The sequence below is a fragment of the Euleptes europaea genome, chromosome 11 (genome assembly GCF_029931775.1).
Source record: "Euleptes europaea isolate rEulEur1 chromosome 11, rEulEur1.hap1, whole genome shotgun sequence".
NCBI classification, from domain to species: domain Eukaryota; kingdom Metazoa; phylum Chordata; class Lepidosauria; order Squamata; family Sphaerodactylidae; genus Euleptes; species Euleptes europaea.
Window position 1 is genome coordinate 23,135,606 of NC_079322.1, and position 27,598 is coordinate 23,163,203.

The window sequence follows — 27,598 nt, forward strand, 5'->3', positions numbered from 1 at the left end:
CGCTTTCCTCCCCAAAAATTGACTAGGACATTTTTGTCAAAGGATGCAAGTTAGAAAATGCTTTTAAAATTGTAGAAAGTTAAAGGAGCTTTTTTTTAAAAAAAGGTCAAGTTAGTATCACTGATGGACCGGCTAGAAGTTACCATACTGTGCCCACAATATTACATTTACACATGCTCATAATAGCTCGGACAAAGACAAAAGTTTGTTTTGGTCCAATCATCTCATAAAAATATAACATACTCTTTAAATAACTTGATGATGTAACATCCATTCTGCATATTTAAAGCTTGTCTGATTTTAACAGAAAAGTTTTTACATTTGTATTCCTTATTAAAATATATATAATTAACTAAGACACTACATAAGAAAATTCTATTTACACCAAATCTCTCTTTTTTTAAAGGGTTAGAGACCTCCTGATTAGGTTACAGACCTTCTGTTGCTGACTAAATATTGCTCCAGAGTCTCACGCTCGACACGGTCAGCAATGTTTTCGTCATTGGCTTCAGAAACTTGGGTGCTGACATCTGCACATCTGGCCCTCCAAAATGAGCACGCTGAATTTTTTTATTTATTTTTTGGCTTTTTTGTACACAGCTTGTCATTTGGCTTTTTTCCTATTTTTTGGCAGTCAAAATAATCACATTGTAACTGATATTATGCTGGAGGATGTTCAGTTATGCTGTTGGAATAAACAGCAAATTGTGGTATCTGTTCAATTACACTATAGTTTTTGTGATCATGGGAAACCAAAATGGCCTTTGATCCCTTAGTCCAAATGTCCCTTGCATATTAAAAGAATTTGCCTAAAGGATTGCTTCATTTTATCACAAGGTACACAGACTTCATCCTTTATTACTACTCGTACTTTCGTCCGGTAATTCCTTCTGTTATAAATACTGCAGATAAAAGTTTCTGTGCTAGTAAATTGTCCTTTAAATCCCCACAAATACGAATGGGAGTTGCATAACGGCATGCTGTATCTGTGCTCTTGCAAAATTCCTATTTATAGCGTAAGGCGGGATTGCATAAACCATGGCCATTGAAGTAGACGTGGCAACACTGGCCATGTCCTGAAGCTTGCCATGCGCTCAATAGATTCTGTTGCCCAGCCATCAAGTACCTGGTAATCCTCAAGACACAGCTGGTGCACCATGTGCAGCCCAGAAGTCACATGTTGTGCAAGCCTCACGTGTACGTTTGCACAGATGTTTGTGAAGGACTGCATCCTTCATTTCCACAGGAATTTCAAATCACATATCACAATATAGGCAAATGGGAATGAACACCATATGGAATTTTTCAATATCATATAAAATAAGGATGATATGTATGTGATAAAATGAGCCTATAGTGGCTTGTGTGATGTTCTGGGTTCCATTTTTAAAAGCTCTGGATTCCATTTTAGGGAGAGAAGCCCAGTTACTGTCAGCAAAGGGCCCTCTCACGCCGTTCGCACTGACCCTGCTTGGCCTCCTGATTTCCCCCTTATATTTTAATCAGTCCTTACCAGACACAGCTGCAGTTGCCTTGCTCAGACTTCATTTATGAGTTATTGAGCTTTGATGGGGTTTTTCCAAACTTGCTGTGGAGACATTAATTGGCCGATGTTGCCAGCAGCAGTGGAGAACTTTTTGCCAAGAACAGGCAGCTTTTCATGGTTAAAGGTTAGTACTCCAGTACCCAGGAGGCTGTTTGCAGATTCATCTTCACCCAGAGCTTCCTGCTGTACAATGTAGCTATGGAATAAAAACCTGGTCCCTACTTTCTTTGTTCTCCTATGTCCTTGAGCACAATCAAGGCAGGTTGCTAGCCTTTTGAGCTGTGGAAAGTAGACTTCCAGCTTTTAAAATCTTACAGCTGACTTTTCATGTTCTCTTAAGACAAAGGGGGCCTATTTTAAAGCCAACTTTAGGAATCTCATAATTGTATTAATGTTTGAAATGCCTGGTGATTCTGATTTTCTTAAGTAATAAACTTTTTAATTGAAGGTGGCTATGGCCTACCTGCATTTAAACATACTGTAGTGCTCTTTGAAAACTAATATATACCGATATGAGGGGTATATGAAAAACATACATTTCCCAAATGGTAAGGGCTATGTTGTCGTAGCAATGGCAAATGACATGTTTTCATGACTGCATTTCAGTTTTAAGTGGGAACTCTGAGAGTGAACGTCATGAATAGTTGGGCAAAACAGTGACTTAACAATGGAGGAAGTAAATCTGTCTCTGAATTATACCAATTCAGTCTTATCAGAATTATACCAATTCAGTACATTGCATCACATAAGCATCTGCTTATATGATGCAACGTACTATAAAAAAAACCTAAAAAGTGAAGGGGAAAGTTAGCGTAGAATCCTTTCTCCTTACATGCCAGCACAGGGAATGTTTCTTGTAAAAAGGAACAGTCAGTCGTGTGAGGCCCTATCAGCAGTATAAGATGATACAGACCAGATACAGGTTTATCAATTTAAAGGGAACCAAAACCAAACTAACAGACCTTTTCTCTCCCACATTCTTCATCCCCTTTCTTCTAAAGCTAGGAGAGTGTAGGGAGGGTATCGTTGGTTTGCTACTACCACTACTAGTTTTTACTGGTCCTTCTGAGAGAGACCGACCTATTTTTTCTGAATACACTGAAATTTACATCTCTAAAAAGCTTTCTCAAGAGGAAATCAAACAGCCTAATTATTGTTTTAAAATAACTGTAACTGCAAAAATGCCATCAAAGAACCAGAAATTTGGACATTTCATCAGAGTTATCTGTAAAAGAATTGAGAGAGAGAGAGAGAGAGAGAGAGAGAGAGAGAGAGAGAGAGAGAGAGAGAGAGAGAGCACAAAGGGGTACACATGCATTCTTCTAATAGATACATTTGCATTTTGTGGCAGTTTCCAACCTTCGCTTTCTGCAGGAAACTGAATAAGAAAGGACCAGAAAGGAAACCAACATGAAATCTGGGCCCTACACCTACCACTGTGACGAGGCCCTTCACATTCTATACAAATTAAATTATGACAGCCGTGTTAAAACTGTTCTTTCTACTTCGGCGCACACACAGCCCACAAATAAAAAGCTTGCCTAAAGTGTGTTGATGCTCTAATTCAAACCATCCTCCGACATCAGAACAAAATCTGAGGCCAGCACTAAACTGTGACTTCAAACCCAAATGTTAGAATTAGCGTTATGCAAATTTTCTGCATCAGTGATATGCCGAATACATCTCACCCTGCTTTAAAAAGCAACACTCCTCAGGCTTCAGAAACCACAGATGAGCAGAAAAATAGAAACCAAAAGATGATCAAGTGGCTAGCCAAGAGTCTAACAGCAACATGCATTGTTATAGTTACTATAAAGAATCAAAGTTTGCAAGGAGACGGACAATACAACTCTCTCCAGAGAAGAGCTGCTACAGGAGAACACAAAATCAACAGTAGCAAAAAGTGATGCTGAATACTGAACACAAAGTGGAGATGGATATTTGGGATGGGGTGGAGGGAGAGATGATGACACAGCAGCGCACTCCAAACGAGTCGATGTGAGCAACAGGGAACAGGGCAACAGGGAAGAGAACAACATTATTTCTTTCTATTCCAATACCCACATCACAAAGAACTGTTAGCTTCTTATGAGGTTCCCTAAGATTTTACAGAGAACATGATGACCTGGAATTATACCTAATCCTGCAGAAGTGGGGGGGGGGGGCAGCAATATAAAATTGTATCATGTATCTACTTTTTACCAGACTGAAATGGAAGATAAACTGGGTACAGTCAAGCACTGAAGTCCCACTGATTTCAGCAGGAAAGTTATGCATGGGCTTAGCTCACTTCCACAAAAATCAATGGGATTTATAGTAATTGATTCTGGCCAGCCAGTGCTCATAGTATTTAGGGCTTGGTAAAAAGAAGGTAGGCGCTTTGAGGTAGGCGCCCACCCTTGATAGATGCCCTCAGTAGCCTGATTACTTAGGAAACCTTTACATGCCTAGACATACCAATAAGAGCACTGTTCAATTGAATTTACAACACAATTATGCTATAGGGACACAAACAGGGCCACACGGGACTATAATTACTTCACAGAACGATAAGAAGAAATTTGGTCCTTTTAAAGATATGTGGCTGGAAGAATTACTTTGGACCACAAACCAAATAAAATGCGGTCACTAGCAATTAGCTATTGTGAAAATAGGTGATATAGTAGACCCTTGCCGTTTGTGGACTAAAGACTTACAATTCACGTTCCCTGCTCCAACCATGTGAGCCCGTTTTTACGTCCGCCATGCAATTACATTGTTACATTTTGCGGGAAACGTGGCTGTTTTGCTACTAAGAGGCAGCAGACTTCCGCCCCAGAAATCACAGATTTTTACCATTCAAGATGATTCTCAGAATGCATTCCCCATGAAGGGTGAGGGTCTACTGTAGTTCAATTTATAATGTTGGTAAATGATAACAATCTCCAAGGGAGACAGGGTGCACATAAACTAGATGCCAAAACAATTTGCAATAATGTTATGCCCCTAACCTGCTAACTGAAACACTTGCTAGCACTTCCCTGCTGATTCACTGCAAAATGCAGGAAAGTTTGCCAAGACAGTCAAGTCAAGGTGCCAAGAGAATTGGAGATTTTTGCCTTCTGTATCCCCACCAGAAAGAGCTAAGGTCAAAGCTAAGAATTCATGCAGCATGTGCTGCCAAAGAAGCGGAGGTTTTGTAATCTGATGTGGTGAAACAGCTAGACCAAAACAAAAAGAGAAGCATATGCTTTGATTGAAGCATGTAGTATTGGAACCAGGCCTGAGTTATTTTCAGACAATGGGACACCTCTCTGAATTAACACTCTGCTCATCTTGGCTGCAATCGTCCTTTTACATGCTTTCTATTGGCATACAGAAACCATATCCAATAAAGCCAATCCCCAAAACCAAGGTTGTACAAAATCTGCTTTTCAGAACAAAACTCTAACTTTTTAGGATTGACCCTGACATTTTGGGATTCTAGAAGTATATACATTTTTTTTGAAGTCAAGATGTATGGCTAAAATCAAATCTGCCCTCTGAATCGACTCAGTGGGATGCTCAAAATTCATCCAGTTTTGGATTTCTGCATATATCTGCTCCAAGCTGAAATGGCATTGACTAAACTATTGACCTTATTTTTAAGTGGCAGGATGTCAGAACCTCCAAACACTTCATCCTTTATAAACAATCAATCGTACTTCCTTAAACCACCTGGAATAGAACAACATACAACAAATACAGGGGATGAGACATATTTCACTGTCTGTACATCTTTTTCCATAAACAGAGGCGCTGAAAACAATATCAAGTAAATATATAGGATCTACAAAACATCACTTAAGAGTAGGTCTCTAATAGTTAGAATGAGAAATATGATGGATCATTTACGATTTTTAATGATAAATTCAACCGCACAGTTTAATAGCTGAAGGAAAAGAAAAGAAAATACAATTTATCAATTGTAACATAGATGGAAGGGGACTTCACAAACTCCCTGAAAGACAGAGCATGAAAGACTTTTAAAATGAGATATGCTTTGTGTGTAAGAGATTAGTCATCTCAATTTTCTAAAAAGTGCTTGATCAGTTATCAGCATTCTTAAAGTCTGCTTACTCCTCCACTTTACTAAGCATCCCAGAACCTGGTAATGAACAAGCATGCCAAAAGATTTGTAGCTGGTAAAAGGAGAGCCAGGTGAGTGGATGTAGCTGGAAGTATTTTGCACTGTTATTGGACTTTCTTCTTGAGGTCGGCTGTGTTCGCTACAGCGGAAAATAAATTGGTCCTGCTGGATGGTAAATGCACAGATTTAAAAATCCTCCTGAGGGTTCTCTTGAGCTTTTCATGGCTTTTCTGCTTCCTGTAATTCATCCTGTGGCAAATCTAGAGAGAAACAGAAAGAAAGAAAAAGGAAGATTATGACTACACATAGTTATACCTCGCAGCCTCAATGTTAATACTTTGCAATTCTATCGTTTGCCAAAGTCCTGTGAATCACTAAAGCCAATACTTTCCAGTAATTTAATTTCCTGATATTCCATTACTCTGCAAGCTACACAGGCATTTACATGTGCAATTCAGCTCTTTTGACCAAGTGTAACTAACCTCAGAAGGTAAGACAATGGAGGACTGAAACTTATTTCGAGGGGTGTATTTTAAAGCACCGTTTTTTCATAGCAGACGCTTTTGGAGAAATGTCTGTACCAAACCATTAGCCCCCCCTCCGGGGGGGGCATTCCTTTCAATCACCTCTCCATTAATTCCTTCTTTGAGTATGTTGACAGGGCAAGAAAGGGGAATAAAGTTGCCTTTGGAAGATAAGCTGGACTCTATGAACTGTGAATGGCTTGATTCAGATTGTTTCCCCTCCCCAACCATTGAGTTTGGGGTGCTTAAGAATTTGGATACAGGACTAAGTGGGTGTTAAGAAGTTGAACAAACTTTGCCCAGAGACTAGAGAAGCAGAGTTGCAAAGCCCCCCAAAGGCGAACACAGAAGTCCCAGTTCACCAGCACAAAAGACCAAAGCAGTGATGTCTCGGCGAGCATTCATTCCCTCGGGGTCTGTGAGGTTCCTTTCTCCAGAGAGTCTGCTTTCCAAAAGACAATCAAAATGACCATGTGGAGAGGTGGGGTGGATTTGCAGAGGTCACTGTGGCAGGGGCTCCCTTTTGTTCTGCGCTGTTAGGGCATGCTGAGGTGACCGAAGGGATCATGATACACTCCTGTCGCATTTCGACACTTCATTAGTGACCAGGAATAGAGAGTCAAGCCACAGGTTAATTAAGTGTGCTACTCATAATACATTGAGAAGAGCTGGAAGTGCCAAAGAACAGAGTGAAAGAACACAAAGACAACTCAGAAAGTGGCCAGGAAAGAAAAGAAAGATCTGGTTCCAAAACTAAAAATCCAAAACATACACTCGTCAGGAAAGGTTGCATCAGTTCATGTTTCCGTATATGAGTCTCAGTCCTCAAAGCAACTGAGAATTATGAAACTAAATCTACAATAAAAGATACTTTCACAATCAATAATAAGCTTACCACAATAATACACAAATATAATGAGGATCACCCAGGATCTGGGTGAAAGGGAGGTCTTGATTCCTCCACACATCAGCCCACTCCCCCAAGGCCAATGGCATGAGCATGCTGGTTGTGCTAGCATGATGTAGTGCTTAGAGAATTACACTAGGCCTGGTGACTGCCGGGTTGAAATCCACACTCAGCCATGGAACAGCTGGATTTGAGTTCAGTTGCACCTTAGAGACGAACAAGATTTTTGGGGTATGAGCTTTCAAGAGTCAAAGGTCCCTTCGTCACATACAAGTTGGAATGGAGATCTCTGAGTCCTTATATTCCAGTAAGAAGCGGGGAGGGCTGTTGCAAAGAAGGAACTCAAGATGCAGAGGTGCAATGCACGTAGTAATTAGCTTGATTAGAACAGAGGGGAAATGCCTGGGGGCAGAAAATTAGCATTTGTAGTAAGATAAGAAGCCTATGTCTCTATTCAGCCCATGAAGGTCCAATTGTTCTGAACTTGTGAATTAACTCAAGTTCGACAATCTCTCATTGCAATCTTCCGTTGAAACTTCTCTGCTTGAGGATTGTCACTCAGGTCAGCAATGGGATTACTTGGAAGATTAAACTCCACTGGTTTTTGAGTGTTGTGGTTTTTTATGTCAGATTTATGTCTATTTATTCTTTTGGACAGGAACTGACCTATTGTCGAAGGCTTTCACGGTCAGAGTTCATTGGTTCTTGTAGGTTATCCGGGCTGTGTAACCGTGGTCTTGGAATTTTCTTTCCTGACGTTTCGCCAGCAACTGTGGCAGGCATCTTCAGAGTAGTAACACTGAAGGACAGTGTCAGGAAAGAAAATTCCAAGACCACGGTTACACAGCCCGGATAACCTACAAGAACCAAGGGACTGACCTGTTTGTCTGATGTGGAGAGTGGAAGGGCACTGCTGACATCTGATAGTGTATATAATGTTGGAAAATGAACAAGGGAATGGTATGGCTGGTGTTATTCGGTCTGGTGATTGTGTTGTCAGAGTGAATACGGGGACAGAGCTGGCATCTCGGTCTGCTGCAGGTCCTCGTCCCAGACTCTGTGTCCATGTTAGGAAGGGCCTTGTTGTGGACAAGAAGTTAAGGTTAGAAGGCTGTCTGTGGGCAAGAAAAGGTTTGTCTCCTAACGCCTACTTAGCCACGGGTAATTTGGGGCCAGTCCCTCACTCCGCCTAATGTACCTCACAGGGTAGCTATGGGGATAAAAGAGGAGGAACGAGCCATGCATGCTGCCCTGAGGTCCCAGAGGGAAGGACAGGATAAAATGCGATCAGTTATAGACAGATGCATGTAAACATCATGGGATGTAAAAAAACAAAACAAAAAACAGGCAAAGCATTTGTTAATGCAGGAAGTGGAATGAAGATGGTAACTGCATAAAATGGCCCTCAGTTAATGATAGGACATTTTGTAGGTCATTAATTCATAGGCTCGCCATAGGTTGAAAGCGATTTGACGGCACTTCACACACACTCTCACACACACAGAGGAGTTTCTACTGTCTTTAACCTGGCCCTATTCAAGAGAAACAATTATTAAACTGGTTGACGATAGCAGAATGATAGATAGATCAGAGATGTTTACCCCCTGGCAAGTCTATACAGCTAGGAAGAAACCAAGGAAATTAACTCAAATTAAAAACATTACAGAGGCAGGGATTCTCTAATTTTTTCCCCCCTGTTCTGTGGCTGTTTCACGGAAAGGTTTTTTTTTACGGATTGGAACATTTCTTTTCCCTCCTCCCCTGTTCTAATGGCTGGCTCAATCACTACTTTTTACCTTCAGTGATTATTGTCACTTCATAGAGGAAGGCCTCCCCCCATTTCAAAGAACATGCAAAACAGAAATGTTCAGGAGGGCACTTTTATGAATGGATTAGAACTGTAGTACAGTGGAACAGTGGCGGAGGTTGCTTATATCTGCTGAAGCTGGAGGGTGAGAGATTCAAAACTGATAAAAGGAAGTATTTCTTCATGCAACACATAATTAAATTGTGGAACTCACTGCCGCAGGATGTGGTGATGACTGCCAACTTGGAAGGCTTTAAGAGGGGAGTGGACATGTTCATGGAGGAGAAGGCTATTCATGGCTACTAGTTAAAATGGATACTAGTCATGATGCATACCTATTCTCTCCAGGATCAGAGGAGCATGCCTATTATATCAGGTGCTTTGGAACACAGGCAGGACGGTGCTGCTGCAGTTGTCTTGTTTGTGGGCTTCCTAGAGGCACCTGGCTGGCCACTGTGTGAACAGACTGCTGGACTTGATGGACCTTGGTCTGATCCAGCAGGGCTTTTTTATGTTCTAATGCTCTTATAAGGGACAAAACTAGTCTGTTGCAGTGTTTACTATATGTATCACCTTGTTTGCATTGCATTGCCTTTTATCTTAGTAACTCGCCCAGCTTTCTGCATTACGGTATGTCATGCTTCAAGACAGGTTTTTGTTTGCATCGTTCCCCAATGCTGTCATCCGAGTCCTACTGCAGTATTTACTGGTGGGTATGGCTGCCTGACTGAACTGTTTGTTTGTTTTTTATATATATATTGTGATCTGCCTTGAGCCCCAGGGAGAAAATTGGGCTATAAAGGAAGCACATAAATAAATAAATGAAAATTCTCGTGGCCACTGGAAAGATTCAGCCTATATTAGATTACCGGTCAATGCAAGTCCATCAGAATTTACATCTGAGAATTGCTCTGCATTCAGCTTGCTAACAGTTTCACATCAATCCCAGTGAACTGAAGGTGTGTGTGGGGGTGGATCTTCTGCCTTTAAAACAGTCACCTGGCCTTCAGGGTCTCTCAGCAGGCTGAGGCTAGATAGGTCAGTGAAAAGCTTGCAAATTACTCATTTGTGCTGGGTTTTTTATAACATTGTCAATTTTGATTTGAAACACTTGACATCTGACATTCTAGAGACTCCAAGGGTTTTCAGACTAAGGAGCTCTCCTATGTAATTTTTGTCCATCTTTGTGGAAAGATATTTTCACTCAGTGGCTTTCAGCATCTGGACTGCAATCAGCTGCTTTGAAGAAAAAGGGTTGGTTTTTATATGCTGACTTTCTCTGCCACTTAAGGAAGAATCATACCGGCTTACAATCACCTTCCCTTTCCCCCCCCCCCACAACAGACACCCTGTGCGGTAGGTGGGGCTGAGAAACTGTGACTAGCCCAAGGTCACCCAGCTGGCTTCATGTGGAGGAGTGGGGAAACCAACCCAGTTCACCAGATTAGTCCCTGCTGCTCAGATGGAGGTGTGGGGAATCAAACCCAGTTCTCCAGATCAGAGTCCACCTCTCCAAACTACCGCTCTTAACCACTACACCAGAAAAGTGGGATATAAATGTTTTAAATAAATAAATGTTGAGAGCCGCTTTCCACACTGAGTCTTCTTGATCATTTGGATAGTCTGTTTGCTGTAAGAAAGATCCCATGCCAAGATGTTCTAGGCGATACAGCCAGGTCAGGGAAAATTGAAATACAGAAGTGGCCTTGTACGGCTAGGGTGACTGACCAAAATTATCAGCACTATGACACAAAGAAAGTTCTCTTCTTCTACTTCTTACCAAGGCTTTCAAAAGTTCATGACATTCTAGTAGACAAAATTATTCCTACACCCTAAAAGTTCAGGACAGTATGGAACCACAAGTGGCTCTTTAGAAAATAAATTGAAATGTTGAATGCTTCTGTGCATTAGCAAGCCTTGCAGAACCTCAGCTGGCAGGTCTTTGCAAGAGCTGGGGAACTGTGCCAAATGTAAAATAAGCTCTGCCAAATCTGAGCAGAACAAAGATCATGTCAGTGAGACCTGAATGGAACTCACAGCTCCATTGCCTGTTTTATTTATTCTGATGTTCTAAGATCATATTTTATGGTTTTATTATGAGGTTTTATTGTATTTAATTAAGTTTATTGTTGGAATGTATGCTGTGAGCCGCCCTGAGCCCGGATTCGGCTGGGGAGTGAGGGCAGAGTATAAAAATTATTATTATTATCATTATTAACAACAACAGCAGCAGCAGCAGCAGCAGCAGCAACATATTGGAGTGGAAGGTGGGGTGCTAAAATGGTGAGGATGTGAAAGGAATGGCAGGCAACCATTTTTTATGGGACTGAAGAGCTTCTTGGATGAGTTTTACAAAAAGGCAAACGATAGAGGCAAACAGTTGCCAGTAATTCAAGTGCGAACCATATACAGATTTATGCCTTTGCACTAGGGCTGTCAAAAAAAAAAATTCGGTACAGTTCGGATTCGGCCGAATTTCCCCTTGTGGGTTCGGTACGTGCCGAAGTCCGAACTCCCCCACGTCGGATCCGTTCAATTCGGCGGGAATTCAAAGTTCGGGAAAAAAATTCGGCCGAATAAAGCCATTAAAAACACAATCGCGCCTTTCCGCGGCTCGGGGGGGGGCATTTTTGGGCTTAGAGGTCCCAAACTTTCAGCAGAGCTTCAAAGGACGTATATTGAAAGACTCCCCAAGTTTTGTAAAGATTGGGTCGGGGGGGCTGAGATATGGGCCCTGAAAGGGGTCCCCCCCACCCTTAATGTGCATCTCTCAGCAGAGCTTGCCGCCCACGCACAAAGCTGCCAGCCCTGACAAACAGCTGATGAGAGCAAGGGCGGGGCAGATGCTAAGAACTTTGCAAAGCAACACAACTGAAAAGCAACACCTTTGCAAACATGCAAAGGGCAGGGCAGGTGTGAAGAATTTTGCAAAACAATACAACTGCAAAGCAACACAAGCACGCAATGCAACACCTTTGCAACAGTGCAAAGCAACACCTGACACCTGGGAGTTTGCATACCATGGAAAGGGACAGAGGCAGCTAGCTATGCATAATGAGCAGGAGGGGGTGGAATTTCTCCTTTTGCATTCGACTTGGGACCAGGCAGATGCATTCTTTAAGTCACCATTTGAAAACCAGTTTTGAGCAAGCATCAAAATAACCTAACTGATCTTATGCATGAGGAAAAACCTGAAGAATAAAAATGAAGCCCCCCCTCAAACCAGGGAGAGATAGACTGGAGGGGGAACACACACCCCAGGCAGAACCGGCAAAAGCCCCCTTTGGCTTCCCCCCCCACCCACAGAAACTGCTCCCTCCCCACACACACACACAGACTCTGCTTTCCCCCCCCCACACACACAGAAAAGAAAAATTATAGATTAAAGCCCCCAAAGGGGTCTTACTGTGGCTGTCTTCTGTTCCAGCAGGAGGGGCTGGGAGGCTGGGTAATCCAATATGATTCCATTTGTATCCAATATAAGATCCATATGTATGCATCTCTCGAGGGTGATCCATTCATCCCAATAGGGAAAAGGGGAAAGCCCATATCTCGGGGGCCCCTGACCCAATGTTCACAAAACTTGGGTGGTCTCTTAAAAAGCCTTGTCTGAAGCTCTGCTGAAAGTTTGGGGTCGGCACACCCAAAAATGCACCCCCTGCAGCCACGGAAAGAGAAAAGGGGGGAGCCGATATTTCAGCCCCCACTGAACCCATCTTTACAAAACTTGGGTGGTCTCTTAAGAGGGATTGTCTGAAGCTATGATAAAAGTTTTGGGGCTGCACCCCCAAGAAAGCGCCCCCTGCAGCCACGAAAATGGAAAAGGGGGGAGAGGAAAAAGGGGTGGAGCCCATATCTCGGGACCCCCTGACCCAACGTTTACAAAACTTGGGGGGTATCTTAAGAAGCCTTGTCTGATGCTCCGCTGAAAGTTTGGGGTCGGCACACCCAAAAATGCGCCCTCTGCAGCCATGGAAAGAAAAAGGGGGGGAGCCCATATCTCGGGACCCCCTGACCCAATGTTTACAAAACTTGGGTGGTCTCTTAAGAAAACCTGTCTGATTATCCCCTGAAGGTTTGGGGTCTGTACCCCAAAAAATGCGCCCCCTGCAGCCACGGAAAGGAGCGAATGTGCACAAGCACCCCCTCACACACACATGAGGATTTCCCTCTCTCTATCTCTTTCCCCGGCCGGCCGCACATCAGCTGATTCCTCCAGTACTCAATCCTGACTGATTGGCCAGAAGAAGACCCAGCTTGGCCACCGATTGGCCGGGGGAGGAGAATGCTGCTTACTGAACGTTATGCTGCTTACTGACGGCCCCGAATTGGCCGAATTTATTCGCGAACTCCCAAACTCGCTGAATTCGGCCCCCCCCCGGTTGCCCGCCAGTTTTGAGTTCGGTTCCTCCCGAACTAAAAACCACCGAATCAAGGGAAATTCGGCTGATTTTCAGTTCGGGCCGAACCGAATTGACAGCCCTACTCTGCACTCAAAAAATAATTTAGGGAGTTCCTGTGTATATTTATTACTTGTTCTGAGATGGCATGGGTGCCACTTCCTAATGAAGGATTCATAATGACCAGTGCTTGGGCTGAAGAAACTTCATGAATTACTGATCATCACGTCAATTAACAGTAATGCCAAGTTGCATCTTTGCAGTTATACAAATACGCTTTCTTAGAAGGCTCTTTGCTGATTGTTTGCTCTGAATTGTGACATTGCTTGGCTCTTTAATGATAAAAGGTTGCTGATCCCTATTCCGGTAAATAAAACTATTCTCACACCCTACACAGTATTACACAAAATAACTCCAAGTCCTCGATGCCCATGTTGACAGGAGAGTGGCAAAAGTTCTCAGCTATCTCATGGGCCAGATGATAGCAGCTTTCCTGGCATCCTTAAACCACAATCATGATAATATGATAATTATTGGTCTCTGAAAAATTCATCTATTGTTTATAATTTTCATTATCACTTCAAAAAGGCTTAAGGGGAAAATACGGCTTCCTTTTTCTTTGCAAGCAATCTTTTTCCCATGACTGCATGCCAGAAAGGTATTTATCTGACTTCTGAGAACAAAAAACTAAGCAATCCTAGTACAAGTTTGGAAATCTACCAGTATGAAGTAAAAAAAAAAGGAAGAAGAAGAAGAGGAAGAGTTGGTTTTTATATGCCGACTTTCTCTACCTTTTAAGGAGAATCAAACCGGCTTACAATCTCTTTCTCTTCCTCTCCCCACAACAGACACCTTGTGAGGTAAGTGGGGCTGAGAGAGTTCTGAGGGAACTGTGACTGGCCCAAGGTCACCCAGCAGGCTTCATGTGTAGTAGTTGGGAAACAAACCTGGTTCACAAGATTAGAGTCCGCCACTCATATGGAGGAGTGGGGAATTGAACCTGGTTCTCCAGATTGGAGTCCACCGCTCTTAACCACTACACCAAGATGGCACTTCCTTTGTAATGTAGATGGTGATCCTCACATAATCAAACTGCACAGTCATATGATACTTCTATTTTAGTCAGTTACTGAGGCTCAGAAGGACTTGGGAAGCCACAGTAATATATTTTCAGTTCAACCAAGACTCCTATGGGGCACTTGGAAAGTCACTGAAAGATTCTATGTACCATGAGTATAGCTGTGTTAGCTAACAGGCAACATTCCTCCCCGCCCATATACACTGTTGTCTTCTGTACCCCACAAAATTGTGCCCCTGTGGATCAGTGGACCCCTTAGACCCAGTGGACAGGGGTTGACGAGGAGCCAAGCCTAAAGAGGGAACATTTGGAGAATTCTGTTCGGCTCAATGAAACTGGATTGTGAAATATACAGAAGGGATTACCATTGTCAAAGTCTCGCCATTTTTTAAATGGAAGATTTCAGCCATTCTAAATCTGAATGAAATGCTTCAAAGCACTATGGGACCGAACCTTCGAAGATTCCAAAATGGAAGAAGCTGAAATATATCACTATTCTTTTTTTTTTTGCACATGCAGATTAATTTGGCATTCCGTTTGATTAGGTGATGGTATGTCAGCTGCATTCACTTGACAGAAACAGCTGCCTGAGCAAAGAAATATTCAAGAGCTTACTTGAAGCTCTCCCTACCTCTAGTGGGAACATTCATCTTCAAAAGCAACCACTGGGCAACATGAACTGAAGCAATCGGAAGCACTGTAGCACAGCAACCAAAGTATGAGGTACCAGCTAATGACTTCAGATTCCTGCTTCTAACCACCCTTCTCCTGCACCCTCATCCCACAACACCACTAATGGAAAGTTAAACCCAGCTAGGACACATCATATTAGAATAAGCTTACATTAAAAGGTACAGTGAGGCTCTAAGGTAGCCCACAGGAGGTTGAGTTCTGAATTATGTTCTGAAATTCATGGTAAAAGCATTGCTGAGCTTAGGCCTTTTGAGGACATAGTATAGATTTAAGCGTTTCACTGTGTTTTCTTGGGAGCATTTTGGATTAGGTATTGTGATTCATGCTGAGCTTGGATTTCGTTTTGATTAACAGACATATAAGGCCATTGCAACAGAAGACAGGTACTATCTTTGCAAGGGGAGGGGAAAGAATTGATTAGAAAATGCAAACAACAACTCAGTAGGTATCTCTGAAGCTCCACAGGCATCTCTGAAGCCCCAATAATGTATTATTAAAAACAAACAAATAAGCTGTTGTTAAAACCATTAAAATAATGTTCTTCTGAAAGGGCATCTTGAGGGCATCTGGATTAGATGCAAAGCAATATGAATTATCTGAACAATAAAATGTGTGCATTCCTAGTGAGATACTCACTGGAACCAACTTCCAAGTTCAAATGAAAGTTAGAATGTGGAGAGTCTATTTTCCCTTCAGCTATGGACCTATATGAGGGGAGCTGATCACGTGTTTCATGGGCCCGTTGGCTGAACCAGGCAACTGGCTGAACCTCCTCTGTGCTTTTGCTATCGTATTTAGTAATTCGGTCTTGCAAAATGGCTGATCTGCAGACTGACTGTGGTTCCTTTTGACTGTCACAGGCAGCTCAGCTCTGACATAGAGGCTAACCACAGCACATTTAGATTAGTGTTTGGGAGATTCCAGGACCTCATAATATGAATCCAGAGGTCTATGAGGAGATTGCATGACATTAAATAACTTCATATCTAACAGTACCTTGTTGGTACATATTGGTTCAGAGAATGCAGGGGTGGACTGACCCTTTAATTTACCAGAAAGTTCCTAGTGGGATGTGGCCCTGGAGGGACGCTGAAAAGCATTAAAATGGAGCAATGGCAAAACTTAGGCTGATATCTATAACCACAAACCCAAACGCGTTTCGGCCTCTAGGGCCTTCATCAGTGGTTAGTTAAAACCTTTTCTTAAGTTTGCACACTAAATATACGAGAGACTTATACTAACCAGTACTACAACAACCCAATATATCAGTTGTTTGAATAATTGAGAATAAACTTTACAACATATTCACTTACCTGGTTGGGTTTTAAACTGTTTGTATTTGCATTTGTTTACATCATTGTATTTCTATATATATGAGATGAAGGCCCTAGAGGCCGAAACACGTTTGGGTTTGTGGTTATAGATATCAACCTAAGTTTTGCCATTGTGCTATTTTAATGCTTTTAAATAATTTTAAATTTTGCATAGCGCTTCTAATAAATTATATTTGTAATATTTCTACATAGACTTATATAAATCTTCCTCTCACCCAACCTCAGGTACCCAGCTTTTGTTTTTATTTGTTTTCATTCCCTTTTTTTCCTTCCAGCTCTGCTTCCAATACATTTCCCAAAAAAGGGTTTTTTTTGCCATCAAGTCACAACTGATTTATGGCAACCCCCGTAGGGCTTTTAAGGTAAGAGATGTTCAGAGGTGGTTTGCCATTGCTTGTCTCTCATCCAAATACTAGCCAGGGTCAGGGCTGAGAGTGTGTGATTGGCCCAAGGTCACCCGGCAAGCTTCCATGGCACAAGTGGGGTTTGAACCTGGGTTTCCCAGGTCCTAGTCTGACACCTTAACCACTACATCATACACACTCCCCAAAGAGGGCATACTGCTGTTTATTGGAAATGTACTATGGGTTCCAACTGTATTTAATGTTGGTTCCCAACTTTTGTAATCTGCATTGAACCTTGACAAGAAAAACACCAGTGTACAGGGGCACCATGCATGCACTCACATGCATTCAAGCTTGAACATTCCCAGTCACTGGGATGGAGCCTACACACATGAACAGTTTGTGTGCATGTAGGCTCCATGCCAATGTGTGGTAAATGCGCACAAGTGGGACCAGAGCCCTGAAACTCAGCACCCCCTCCCCATGTTTCTCTTAGGGATCTGTCTTAATATTTAAGGCCCTGCAACAATTTTGATGAGTTTGATGGCAGAGGATTCACAGAAGAATCAGTTTCTCCTGCTCAGAATACTTTCAATGAATTGCTGCCCTTCGGAATGTTTAAAAAAGAGGGAGGCCATTATAGGTTTCCAAAAATTCCTCTGGAGATAATGAACAATAACATTTGACCATTTGATGTCATTCTTCCTTTTGACTCTTAGCTGGGAGGAGGAAGGGTTGAGGGATTAAAAGAAATAGATGCTTAAAAACCATAGCCAGGGGAAAATAATACTTTCATGTAATATTTTCCAGTCTTGAATTTCACATTGCTTTTTTCCATAACTGATCACTTGATAAGTTTCACTCTTGGCTTCAAAACAAAAGAAAACAACACTCACACTAAAATAATGGGAAAGTTGTATGTGTGTGTTACATAGAAACCTTAGCACTTTGGCTTTGCCTTTTTATCATAAGACAATTATGGGATATCCTGCTTTTGAGTAACCAAACCCTTAGTCTATAAAGGACAGTGGGGTACAGTTAGGTGATTTTGGACTTAATGGTCTTATGCCTCCTCCACCCTGAGATTTTAATGTGAGCCCATGAACTGGGGACATCAATTTATCTAGTCCATGTCTAGCCCTGATGGCACCACAGGTAAAGGGCAGCTATTCTGCCAGCGTGGTGTAGTGGTTAGAAGCGGCGGACTCTAATCTGGTGAACCAGGTTGGTTTCCCCATTCCTACACATGGCCCGCTGGGTGACCTTGGGGTAGTCATAGTTCTCTCTGAACTCTCTCAGCCCCACCTACCTCACAAGGTGGCTGTTGTGGGGAGGGGAAGGGAAGGCAATTGTAAGCTGATTTGAGTCTTCCTTTAAAAAGTAGAGAAAATCAGGGTATAAAAACCAACACTACTTCTTCTTAAATTGTTGGGAGAGGCATGGAGAAAGCTCAACACTTGGACTCAAGGTGCAAAGTTCTAGAAAGGGATAAATTCTGATGTAGGTGAATCTGATGCCACCCACTACCAGTTAGACATTGTCCACTGAATGACTGTCTCATAAAGCTTGTCAGAGACACATGAGGCTCATCAAAGATACACTAGGCTTGTAGGTAGCTAACCCCACCTCCATCTTCCCAATTATCACAATGTGGTATGGGAAAATGGGTGCTTTGTTCTCGTAAAAGTTCTTAGAGAACTATGCTCAGTGAGGGGGTCACAGATGTCTTCTTCTATTCTCCTTTCTAATGACAGTGTTGGATTAGTCCCTTGACTTGGCAGTAGATCAAAGCTCTGTGCAAAATTTCTGCATGCTTTGCTATGGAACAGATGGCTAGTGCTATATTTTAGGGGCTCAGAAGACAAAATGAGTTGGGGTGGGGAAGAGAAGAAGGCAAGCTGAAAAGAGATGATACACAGTACTCCAAAACATCAAAACTGCCCCCCAGAAGATTACTGGGATTTTTAAGGGGCAGAAGCCATCCATTTTTGAAAATTCAAAATCTTTTGACACATTTGTTTTCCATACAATTGATCTCCCTTATGTGAATTTGACTACTTTCATTTGTGATGGTTACTAATATAGACAATCTAACAATTACAGCATTCATGTGAATTTCCCATTGTCTACTTAAGGATTTTGTAGTAATTTTATATAATCAATTTCCTGTAAAGAAATTAAATTGTTAATTTTCATAAGCCAATACATAAGAATTAATGATAAATATTTATAAAGGGCCAAACTGCATTTATACTGGACTTTTTTCTAATTGATGCAACCTTGTATTGAAATTATTTAAAACATCATTTTGCAGCTTGTTCTTAAAATTTGTACATTGAACACTGAAATTGGAAAAACATTCAACTTTAGGACTGAAACATATGACAGTAAAAATGTACAGACTTATGACCTCCACTTGTGAAAATTTTGATTTCTGGATTGTAGGGTAAAGCATGCTAAATTTAAAAAAAATATGGAAGGCTGCTCTACTGTACTGTGAAGCTCTTGTTAGCATATAATGTCTGCTTATTGTGTGGTCAGAGCTTTTGAATGAGGGCAATATATTAACAAAAATAAATGTTTCTCAACCCATTAATTTAATCACATCACTGGGGTCCAAACTAAGGATGCTGGCCACAGCCTGGCACCCCTGTGAACTTTTGCAGGACAGGTGTGCTGATGTCCTGTTGTGTGGGGGGGGGCAATATCCCTGACATCATGATGTCACTTCCTGTTTTCACCAGAAGGGATGTTACATGCCAGCACAATGCTGGCACACCCACCCTTTCCCCTCAATTTTTTACCTGCCAGTCTTTGAGTACTGGAAACAAATAAGACACCTCTATACACCTATCTTAAGATGAGAAATTCAGTATAGGAATAGCTGTAACTAATGCCAACAGTTTTGAGGCTATATTTTGAGTCACTAAAGATCTCTGTGAGGCTGAAAGATCCTGAAATTTTTTATTTGTTTTACACACACATCTAGTTATGTAAATGTATTGGCCAGTCAATTAGGCTGTAAATAAGTCTTGGGAGAGATGAAGGTAACACTTGAAAAAAACAGTATGGCTTTCTAATGGGCAAAGGAAACCATAAAACTGTAGCAGACTTACCGTGCTCAGGAATAGTAAAACTTTATCAGTTTACATGATCTGGTGAGAAATAAGTTCTGCTATTACAGAAGTCTAAAGCTTGGTTGGGGAGGGAAGGCAGCATGGTATAGCCCGATCTCATCAGATCTCGTAAGCTAAGCAGGGTCAGTACTTGGAAGGGAGACCTCCAAGGAAGACTACAGAGGAAGGCAATGGCAAACCACTTCTGCTTAATCACTTGCCTCGAAAAACCCCCACTGGGGGTTTGCTATAAGTCAGCTGCAACTTGATGGCTCTTTATACACACACAAAGCCTGGTTGAGCCTAGAGGCTCATGAATTTGGCAACTGTGGATGTAGACATTTGAAGGCAAGTGGGATATATTGTGATATGGCAAATTACATACTTGAAATGATTTTAATGTCTTAAACTGATATACTTGTTGATACCAGTGCGATGGTCCAAGTTCACACGTGCTTTATTTTATAGAGGAATGTGAGAAATTTTCCTTACGTTTTTGAGGATGTTTGTGTCTCACTAAAGAGTCTGCTCACCTGTGAAGGAATCACAATATATACACAATTTTTACTAGCTCAGGACTTTTCAAATGGTTTCCTTTAGCCCGGACAAAGTATCTTACCTTTATTTCACATAGACCCCCATGGAAACACTCAGATACTTCCATTGCTTATTTAAAAATAGGTACATGTTCTTCTCTACCTTTTTCATTAGCTCACTATTCCACATTTGAGTCACTCTTAATTCAAAGCGTAGAATTTTAAAAAGTACATGCTGCTATTGCACTTTTTTGCCTGTCTTGTGACACCCGGTTGCACACTATCTTGTACAAAGGGTGGGGTGGATTAAGAAAAGAACATAAGCCATGCTGGATCAGACCAAGGCCCATTGAGTCCAGCAGTCTGTTCAAACAGTGGCCAACCAGGTGCCTCTAGGAAGCCCACAAACTAGACAATTGCAGCAGCATTATCCTGCCTGGGTTCCACAGAACCTAATGTAATAAGCGTGCTTCAGGAATACGGTTGCTATATTTGAGGAGCATAGTAATGTGATTTTTCACTAGGACAGAGCCCAAAGGGGAACAATTTTCATACACACTTATTTCAGCATTTGAAAAAAAATACACATTTTTTTATGGATCACAGCAACAGGAACAAAAATACTCCTTCGTTCGAGAAGTATTGTCCTGAATAGGCTGTATTTGGCTGGCTCAGTTTATTTGCTCTAAGTATATAGCCAAGTCTAAGTCATGGTATAAAAATTAACAATGAACTATTCCAGCCAACTTGTCAGCTTTGCAATTCAGTGTCTCATTATGGGTAAACCGAAAATGAACCCTAGTAGCACAAACCACATAGTATGCAACTCCATAAGTCACAAATTTGTCTGTATCAGATAACAGATACAGATAACAGATACGTAAATTTAAACTGCAATGCCAAAAAAACCTAAGCATCACGGCACCATCACATTTACTAGGTGATCCCTGGTTGGCTGGAATCATGTAATGAGATGAAATGAAGACTGAAGCAAAGGGGATAAAATATGCAAGAACAGCAACAGAACCGGGAAATAATGGCTTCGGTCTAGTGATCCACAAGCAGAAAGAGAAACGTAGCGCAGTTCCACTTTTGAAACGTTCCACTTTTCCTCCCTACGTATTATAGTGCCCAGAAACTGGTTGAAATGCGAGTAGGGATACAATAAATTTGACTTAGCACAAGCAGCTATTGTGTTCTTTTCCTTGCAGAATTTTTGCACTGGATCCAACACAACGGTGGCAAACACACAGGAAAGAGGCAAAGACTCTCTCTCTCTCTCTCTCTCTCTCTCTCTCTCTCTCTCTCTCTCTCTCTCTCTCTCTCTCTCTCTCTCTGTGTGTGTGTGTGTGTGTGTGTGTGTGTATGTGTAAAGAATAATTCAAAGACCTTGAAAGGGCAATTTTTGCCTCCAAAGTCAAGACAGGCAAACATTCAGCTGAGGATTTACTTCAGGAAATAAAAGTAAAAAATATTCATTGCATCCTTAACACACATTAAATAGATTTTAAATAACTTTAATGTCTCCTTTACAAGGATAAGTTCAAGCTAGCACACCAAAGCCCTAAGACATAATGTTCAGTAGCAATATTAACCTTTTGATTAACTCAAGTTTGATCAAAGCTCAGTAAAGAATGCAAACCCTGCTCAGCGACGGACTTAAAACCCCCATATATGCATTTATACTTTTACTATCTATTGAGTTAATAAATGTTTTTAAAAGGGTTTGATTATTTCATTTTTAAATGTTTTCCATAAAACATGATGACATACTTTAAAACGGAGCGATAAATAACTATGTCACATATTGGCTGGACACAGCATTGCGCTGTTTAAAATGTTTCTTTCCCTGGGAACTGCTTTTCTGTACCTCCCAAACGGCCCTCCGAGGACCTTCTGGTTTTACACATGGCGTTTCAAGGCAGGCTCTGCTGGAGACTTTTTAACAACAGAAGTTCACACGGAACTCTGAAAGCTCCACTAGAATCGCTCCAGGTGATGGATTTCAGGAAGAAATGTGCACAGATATACTGAGACAGCTCTGAGTACGGCCAACCCCAAAGACAAATACTGTATGAAAACCTTGCAAAGGGCGTGCCCCCCCCCCAGCCGCCCTCCTTCTGCACTAGTCTAATATAGGGCGTCTCTTTCAGATAGACATGACTGCACTTAAAAGACTCGATTGCTTTACAGAAAACAAAATAACATTAAAGCACGTTCAAAATAACGTTCAAATATTTTATAGAAATGAAGATGCTGTTGCCTGCTGGCAGGCTGTTTTAACAAGCAGCGGCTTTAAAGGAAAGCCAGAGTCTCACAAGAGCTAAGAGTCTGAGGGGTAAACCAGGAAGTCATGAGTTCAAATCTCACCGTTGCTACTAATTCAACGGGTACAAGCCACTATCTCTTGGTCTCAGCCCCACATCTGCAATATAGGGCTAATACAAGTTCACCTAATGGTATAGCTGGAAGAATTACTGAAAGAACTAATGTGAATGGCTCTGGATAAAGTGCCATATACATAAAAGGTATTACAGATTATCTAAATTATCATTTGAATAAAGAACAAGTTACAAAATGTCAGGAGTATGTGCATAGGTGGCCTACAGAAAAGATGGCTAGGGAAAAGAGAATGCTGAGGAAAGCAAGATTGTGGGTTGTTGTGGGGAAATCTGATCTAGTTCATTCTTCTGACCTCAGGACAAACCAGGTATGATGAAGATCATAGATCTCCCTCTGTTGGTAAAAAGCACATGAGTGTTTGGGATCACAGTCACATGGGAGGGACAGAGTGGACTTAACCCATCAAGCTCCGATTGGTTTCACTAATAAAAGCAGGTTCCCTTGTGTGGCCAGTTTGAAAGGGAAAAATACATGTCCTTCTAAAACCCTTCCCCCTTTAAAATGTTAACAGCTGTGTAGGAAGCCCAGCTTTGAGCAGTGAAATGAAGCAGAGCTTCAAGGGTTAAATCCCTTCTTCCATGTCCACACAGATCTAATCCACATTGTGACTACATGAGCAATGTACTTTTTGCAGACTCATGTCTGTTTTGGTCCTCGGGTGGCACTGGAATCTAGTGTCTGATTTATAGAGATTCCAGTTTAAACCTCATAGGACCTGACAGGGTGGCTGAAGGAAGCAGGCCACATTGGCAGTCGGCTGAGAAGAAGCCAGGACTTTAGGAAAGGTTGGATGAAAAGAGAAGTCAAGAAGGAGGCGAATCTGGAGGGAACAGCTCACACAGAGCTTAGGAACGGGAACTGTAAGCAATGACAGGAAGGAAGTGGACAAAAAACAGAGCTTTGCAAGCTATGAAGGAGACAAGAGGGCACAGAGTTGCTAGGCTCAAACCCAAGAGGTATTCTGTTCATTTCTGTTCAACAGCTGCACAGGGGGGAACTGGCCACTAGAAACATCTCCACCCACAGCATCACTGGATGTTGGGTGTTTAAGGAATGTATCCTCAAGGCAGTAATTCTATCCCAAGAGGGGATCACTAGGATCCAAGAGGGAGGGGAACTCCTATCCCTGACCACCAGCCTGACTCCCCTTAGGTTCTGTTTTCTCCACATCCTGATCCGGGCCACTGGCTCCATTCTCTCCTCCTGTTCCCTGCTTCTACTGGCTCTTGCTCCCGCTCCGTCCTTCAGGGGCTTCATTCCTCAACCTCATGGTGCCGATGGCTGGCACAAGTGCCTCAAATGTCAGGTACTATTTTGGGTTGCCATCCAGATGCCACCTTCCCCCCCCCCCCCCACAGCATGTTTGTACCTGCACAGACAACACTCTTAATATTTTTGGGCATTCCATTTTTAACACACACACACGGTTTTTCAGAAACCTACATTGTAGCCATGGCTAGTCCTTGTTGTGAGGATTTTTAAAAAATCTGTATGGGGCCCCATCCTTTTGGATGTTAGACATAAGGACAGGAGTGATCTCAGGGTGCTTGGGCCTTCAAGCCACATCTATGACTGGAAATCTGTATTGACAATCCATGCAGGATAGTATCACTTGCAAAATCTTTGGGTATCACTTGGTGTGTGTCGAATTTCACAAATTGATTTGAGCTAACCAAACCAATGTGCCATGGGGGGGGGGGGAACCAATAAATTGTAAGCTTTGTGTCTTGGCTGGCTAGCCAAATGGGGTGCTAAAGACTGGCATGTGTGGGAACAGTGGCACCAACATAACTTTACCATTTCCCTCTTTGTAGCAGAGCTGCTGCTGCTAGCACAACTGACTATGTGGGGTGCGGTCATGGCACCGCTTAAATGTTGCCTCCCTTTCTCCGTCCACAGGTGGCTCTCAATGGAGGCGTGGGCCTTTGGAGAGCAGGCAGCAAGGAGAAGGAGAACCAATGAGGCTCAGCATTGGGCTGTAGTATCTGCTGTAGGTGGCCACATTTTCAACAAGGCAGCATAGGTGGAACATCGAGCAAATTCCAACCACTGGATCGTAGCTAGTGCAGAAGGAGAATTGCTCATCTGTTTGCGACTCAAAGCGTTTCGTCCCTGTGAACAAGGCTAATTAAAGAAGTCAGCACATGTTCAAAATCCTAACATGAGCTGGCATCCACCACAGGGGTGGGAACAGAAAGTGGCCACAAAGATCAGTGATCTATGAGTCATCTGATGCTGTGAGTCAGTAGCTGCCTGTAGGCAACTGAATGTGCCTCACTGGTAGGTGTTACTTCAGCCATCAATGCCGCCTGCTCCGCGGACAAGGCGATACACACGACTGCCAAAACACATACGAGATATCCAAGCCAAACTCCGATTCTGCCAGATTCTCAAAACGCCATATAGATTTATAAAGGCACTGTTCTCTATCCGCGACGGCATCCAAAGCAATGTCTGAATGTGCTGGCCGTAACCACACCTATCTCTGTGTTTGAAACCACACTCTGACAAATCCTCAGTGTTTTCTCATTCAGGGCCACTTCAGTTAATCAGTCAAAGTAACGCCTGGCATTTGGAAGAGCCTGATTTAACGCAGCAATAACAATAATCCCGACTGTGGCTGAAACCATTCTCTGTCATTCCAAAACTTTTATTAACCTTGGCTTCTGACTTGCTAGCTGTTTTCTTCACAACCCAATATCAAAGCTCTTTCTTCTCTGGAGAAGCCAAACCTCATTATAAGGCCCCGCTTCTTATACGAAGCTTAACCTGTATCACCAAGAGAGCAATTTTTCACTCAGACAGTCCTTTCCTGAAACTACCATCGCTCAAAGGTGTTTGATCCCCCATAAATGTAAGCCACACCAGGTTCAAACCCTGAGCGTTTGTATTGGGCACCCTAAACAAAGGTCCCATAACGTGACATTTCTCATTTCCACAGACACTACGCAATTATAATGACTAATTCAATTATTATTTTTCTAATTTTGTAAGGTTACTTCCTGTTGTAGAAGGCTAAAAGTAGTCTCCAGTGGAAGTAGTAGTAATATGCTGCTTCAGGCTTGGAATTTGGAGTTTTCAGGGAAAAAAGAGTGGTAAGGATTTGCTTTGCAATTTCCAGTAATGGAAATCACATCTGACAGGGCCTTTTCAGTAATGGTACTAAGATTGTGGAACTCCCTCCTCATGAGGCATGTCTGGCACCATCTCTATGGAATTTAATAAACCTTTACTTTTTTTGGCAGGCTTTGAGTTTAATTTAATTCTGAATATGGACAGTTTTAAAGTTATCTTGGTCTACTGTGGCTCTGTATGTTCCTGCTGGCTATTCTTTTAAAAGGTTTTTGATCTTAATGTTGAGCGTTCCTGGTTGTATTTTATTTGCATTAATTGTGGTTATGTAAGCAGCTTTACAGTTATTTTTACACCAAAAAAAGTGGGATGTTGGTTTTATAAATAAACATAATAAAGTTGATTTGCAGGATATCCTGGATAGTGAAGTTTGTGCAAGAGGTCTTGAGAGAGAGGAGCAATCTCCTACTCTTTCCAGTTTAAAAAATGCCACTGGAACATGTGGCCTTTGAGCATGACACTCAGCAGAAAATTATACTTGACACTCCAGGCTAGTGTACGGCATCAATGGCCTTCACTCAGTTTAGTAATAATTAATTCTGAATTCTTCACTGCAGACTGGCATATTATGGCTGTAACGTGGGAGGCCAAATGAGCGGCATGTAAAGGATTCTGGATATGATGTCATTCTGCAATCCTAGAGAGCTACTGCGGTGCAGTGGTTAGAGTGTTGGAATAGGACTGGGGAGATCAGGGTTAGAATCCCTGCTTGCTTGCCATGAACTTTACTGGGTGACCATAAGCCAGCCATTCTCCCTCAGCCTAGCCTACCTCACAGAGAAGATGAAGAAGAGTTGGTTTTTATACGCCGACTTTCTCTACCACTTAAGGAAGAATCAAACTGGCTTACAACCTCCTTCCCTTCCTCTCGCCACAACAAACACCCTGTAAGGTAGGTGGGGCTGAGAGAGCTCTAAGAGAGCTGTGACTAGCCCAAGGTCACCCAGCTGGCTTCAGATGTAGGAGTGGGGAAACCAACCCGGTTCTCCAGATTATCGTCCACAGCTCATGTGGAGGAGTGGGGAATCAAACCCGGTTCTCCAGATCAGAGTCCACCGCTCCAAACCTGGAGAGCATTGATAAACACCCACAGCTTCAAGATGCCCTAGCCTCAGAACAGAACTGTAGTGACACCGTTAGTTGGCATCTTTAAAAACAAAAATCCATCCATCATTCATCAAAAGAAGGCAAATGTAGGATTTCCCCTCCGTGATGAAAATGAAGTATGCTACTGCTTACTAAACTTGTGACCCCAGTTACAGTGGCTTTCAAAGATAAAAGATTTCAGCCATAGTTTAGTTTACTTTAAGAATGGCCTCATCTTATAATGTAATGTATTCATTTCCCTTATTTTTTATTTTTCTGGGCTAAACCACTTCTCTGTGTACACAAATACAGTAGGTGAAAAAGGCAGCAGCATCCAGAATTTCACCTACATGTAACACGAGGCAAGGACGCTTCTCTTTTGAGATATTTGTACTGTAAGTGTAGTGTTTATGAAAGCAGATTGAAAGCAGGCGAGGGTTAGTCCAAGAGTTTCTGATCTGTTTCACCCATAAACTGTCATTTTCTCAGAAATAATAACTTCTCTGTGCTTCCAAGGTCTTGTCTTAACTCAAGCTCCCAAAAGTGGGCGAAATTATGTGTTGTCCAACTTCATGTGAACCAAA

At 42.2% G+C, this 27,598-nt stretch overlaps 1 protein-coding gene across 1 annotated transcript in view; it reads right to left on the reverse strand.

Annotated features, from left to right (window-relative positions):
• Positions 1-5,688: 5,688 nt before the first annotated feature.
• Positions 5,689-27,598, reverse strand: part of BBS9 (Bardet-Biedl syndrome 9) — a 258,515-nt gene continuing 236,605 nt past the window's right edge. Inside the window, exon 22 of the mRNA XM_056857693.1 lies at positions 5,689-5,914. Within this exon, the coding sequence (XP_056713671.1) occupies positions 5,874-5,914 (41 nt within the window). The 3' untranslated portion in view covers positions 5,689-5,873. The remainder of the gene's footprint in view (positions 5,915-27,598) is intronic.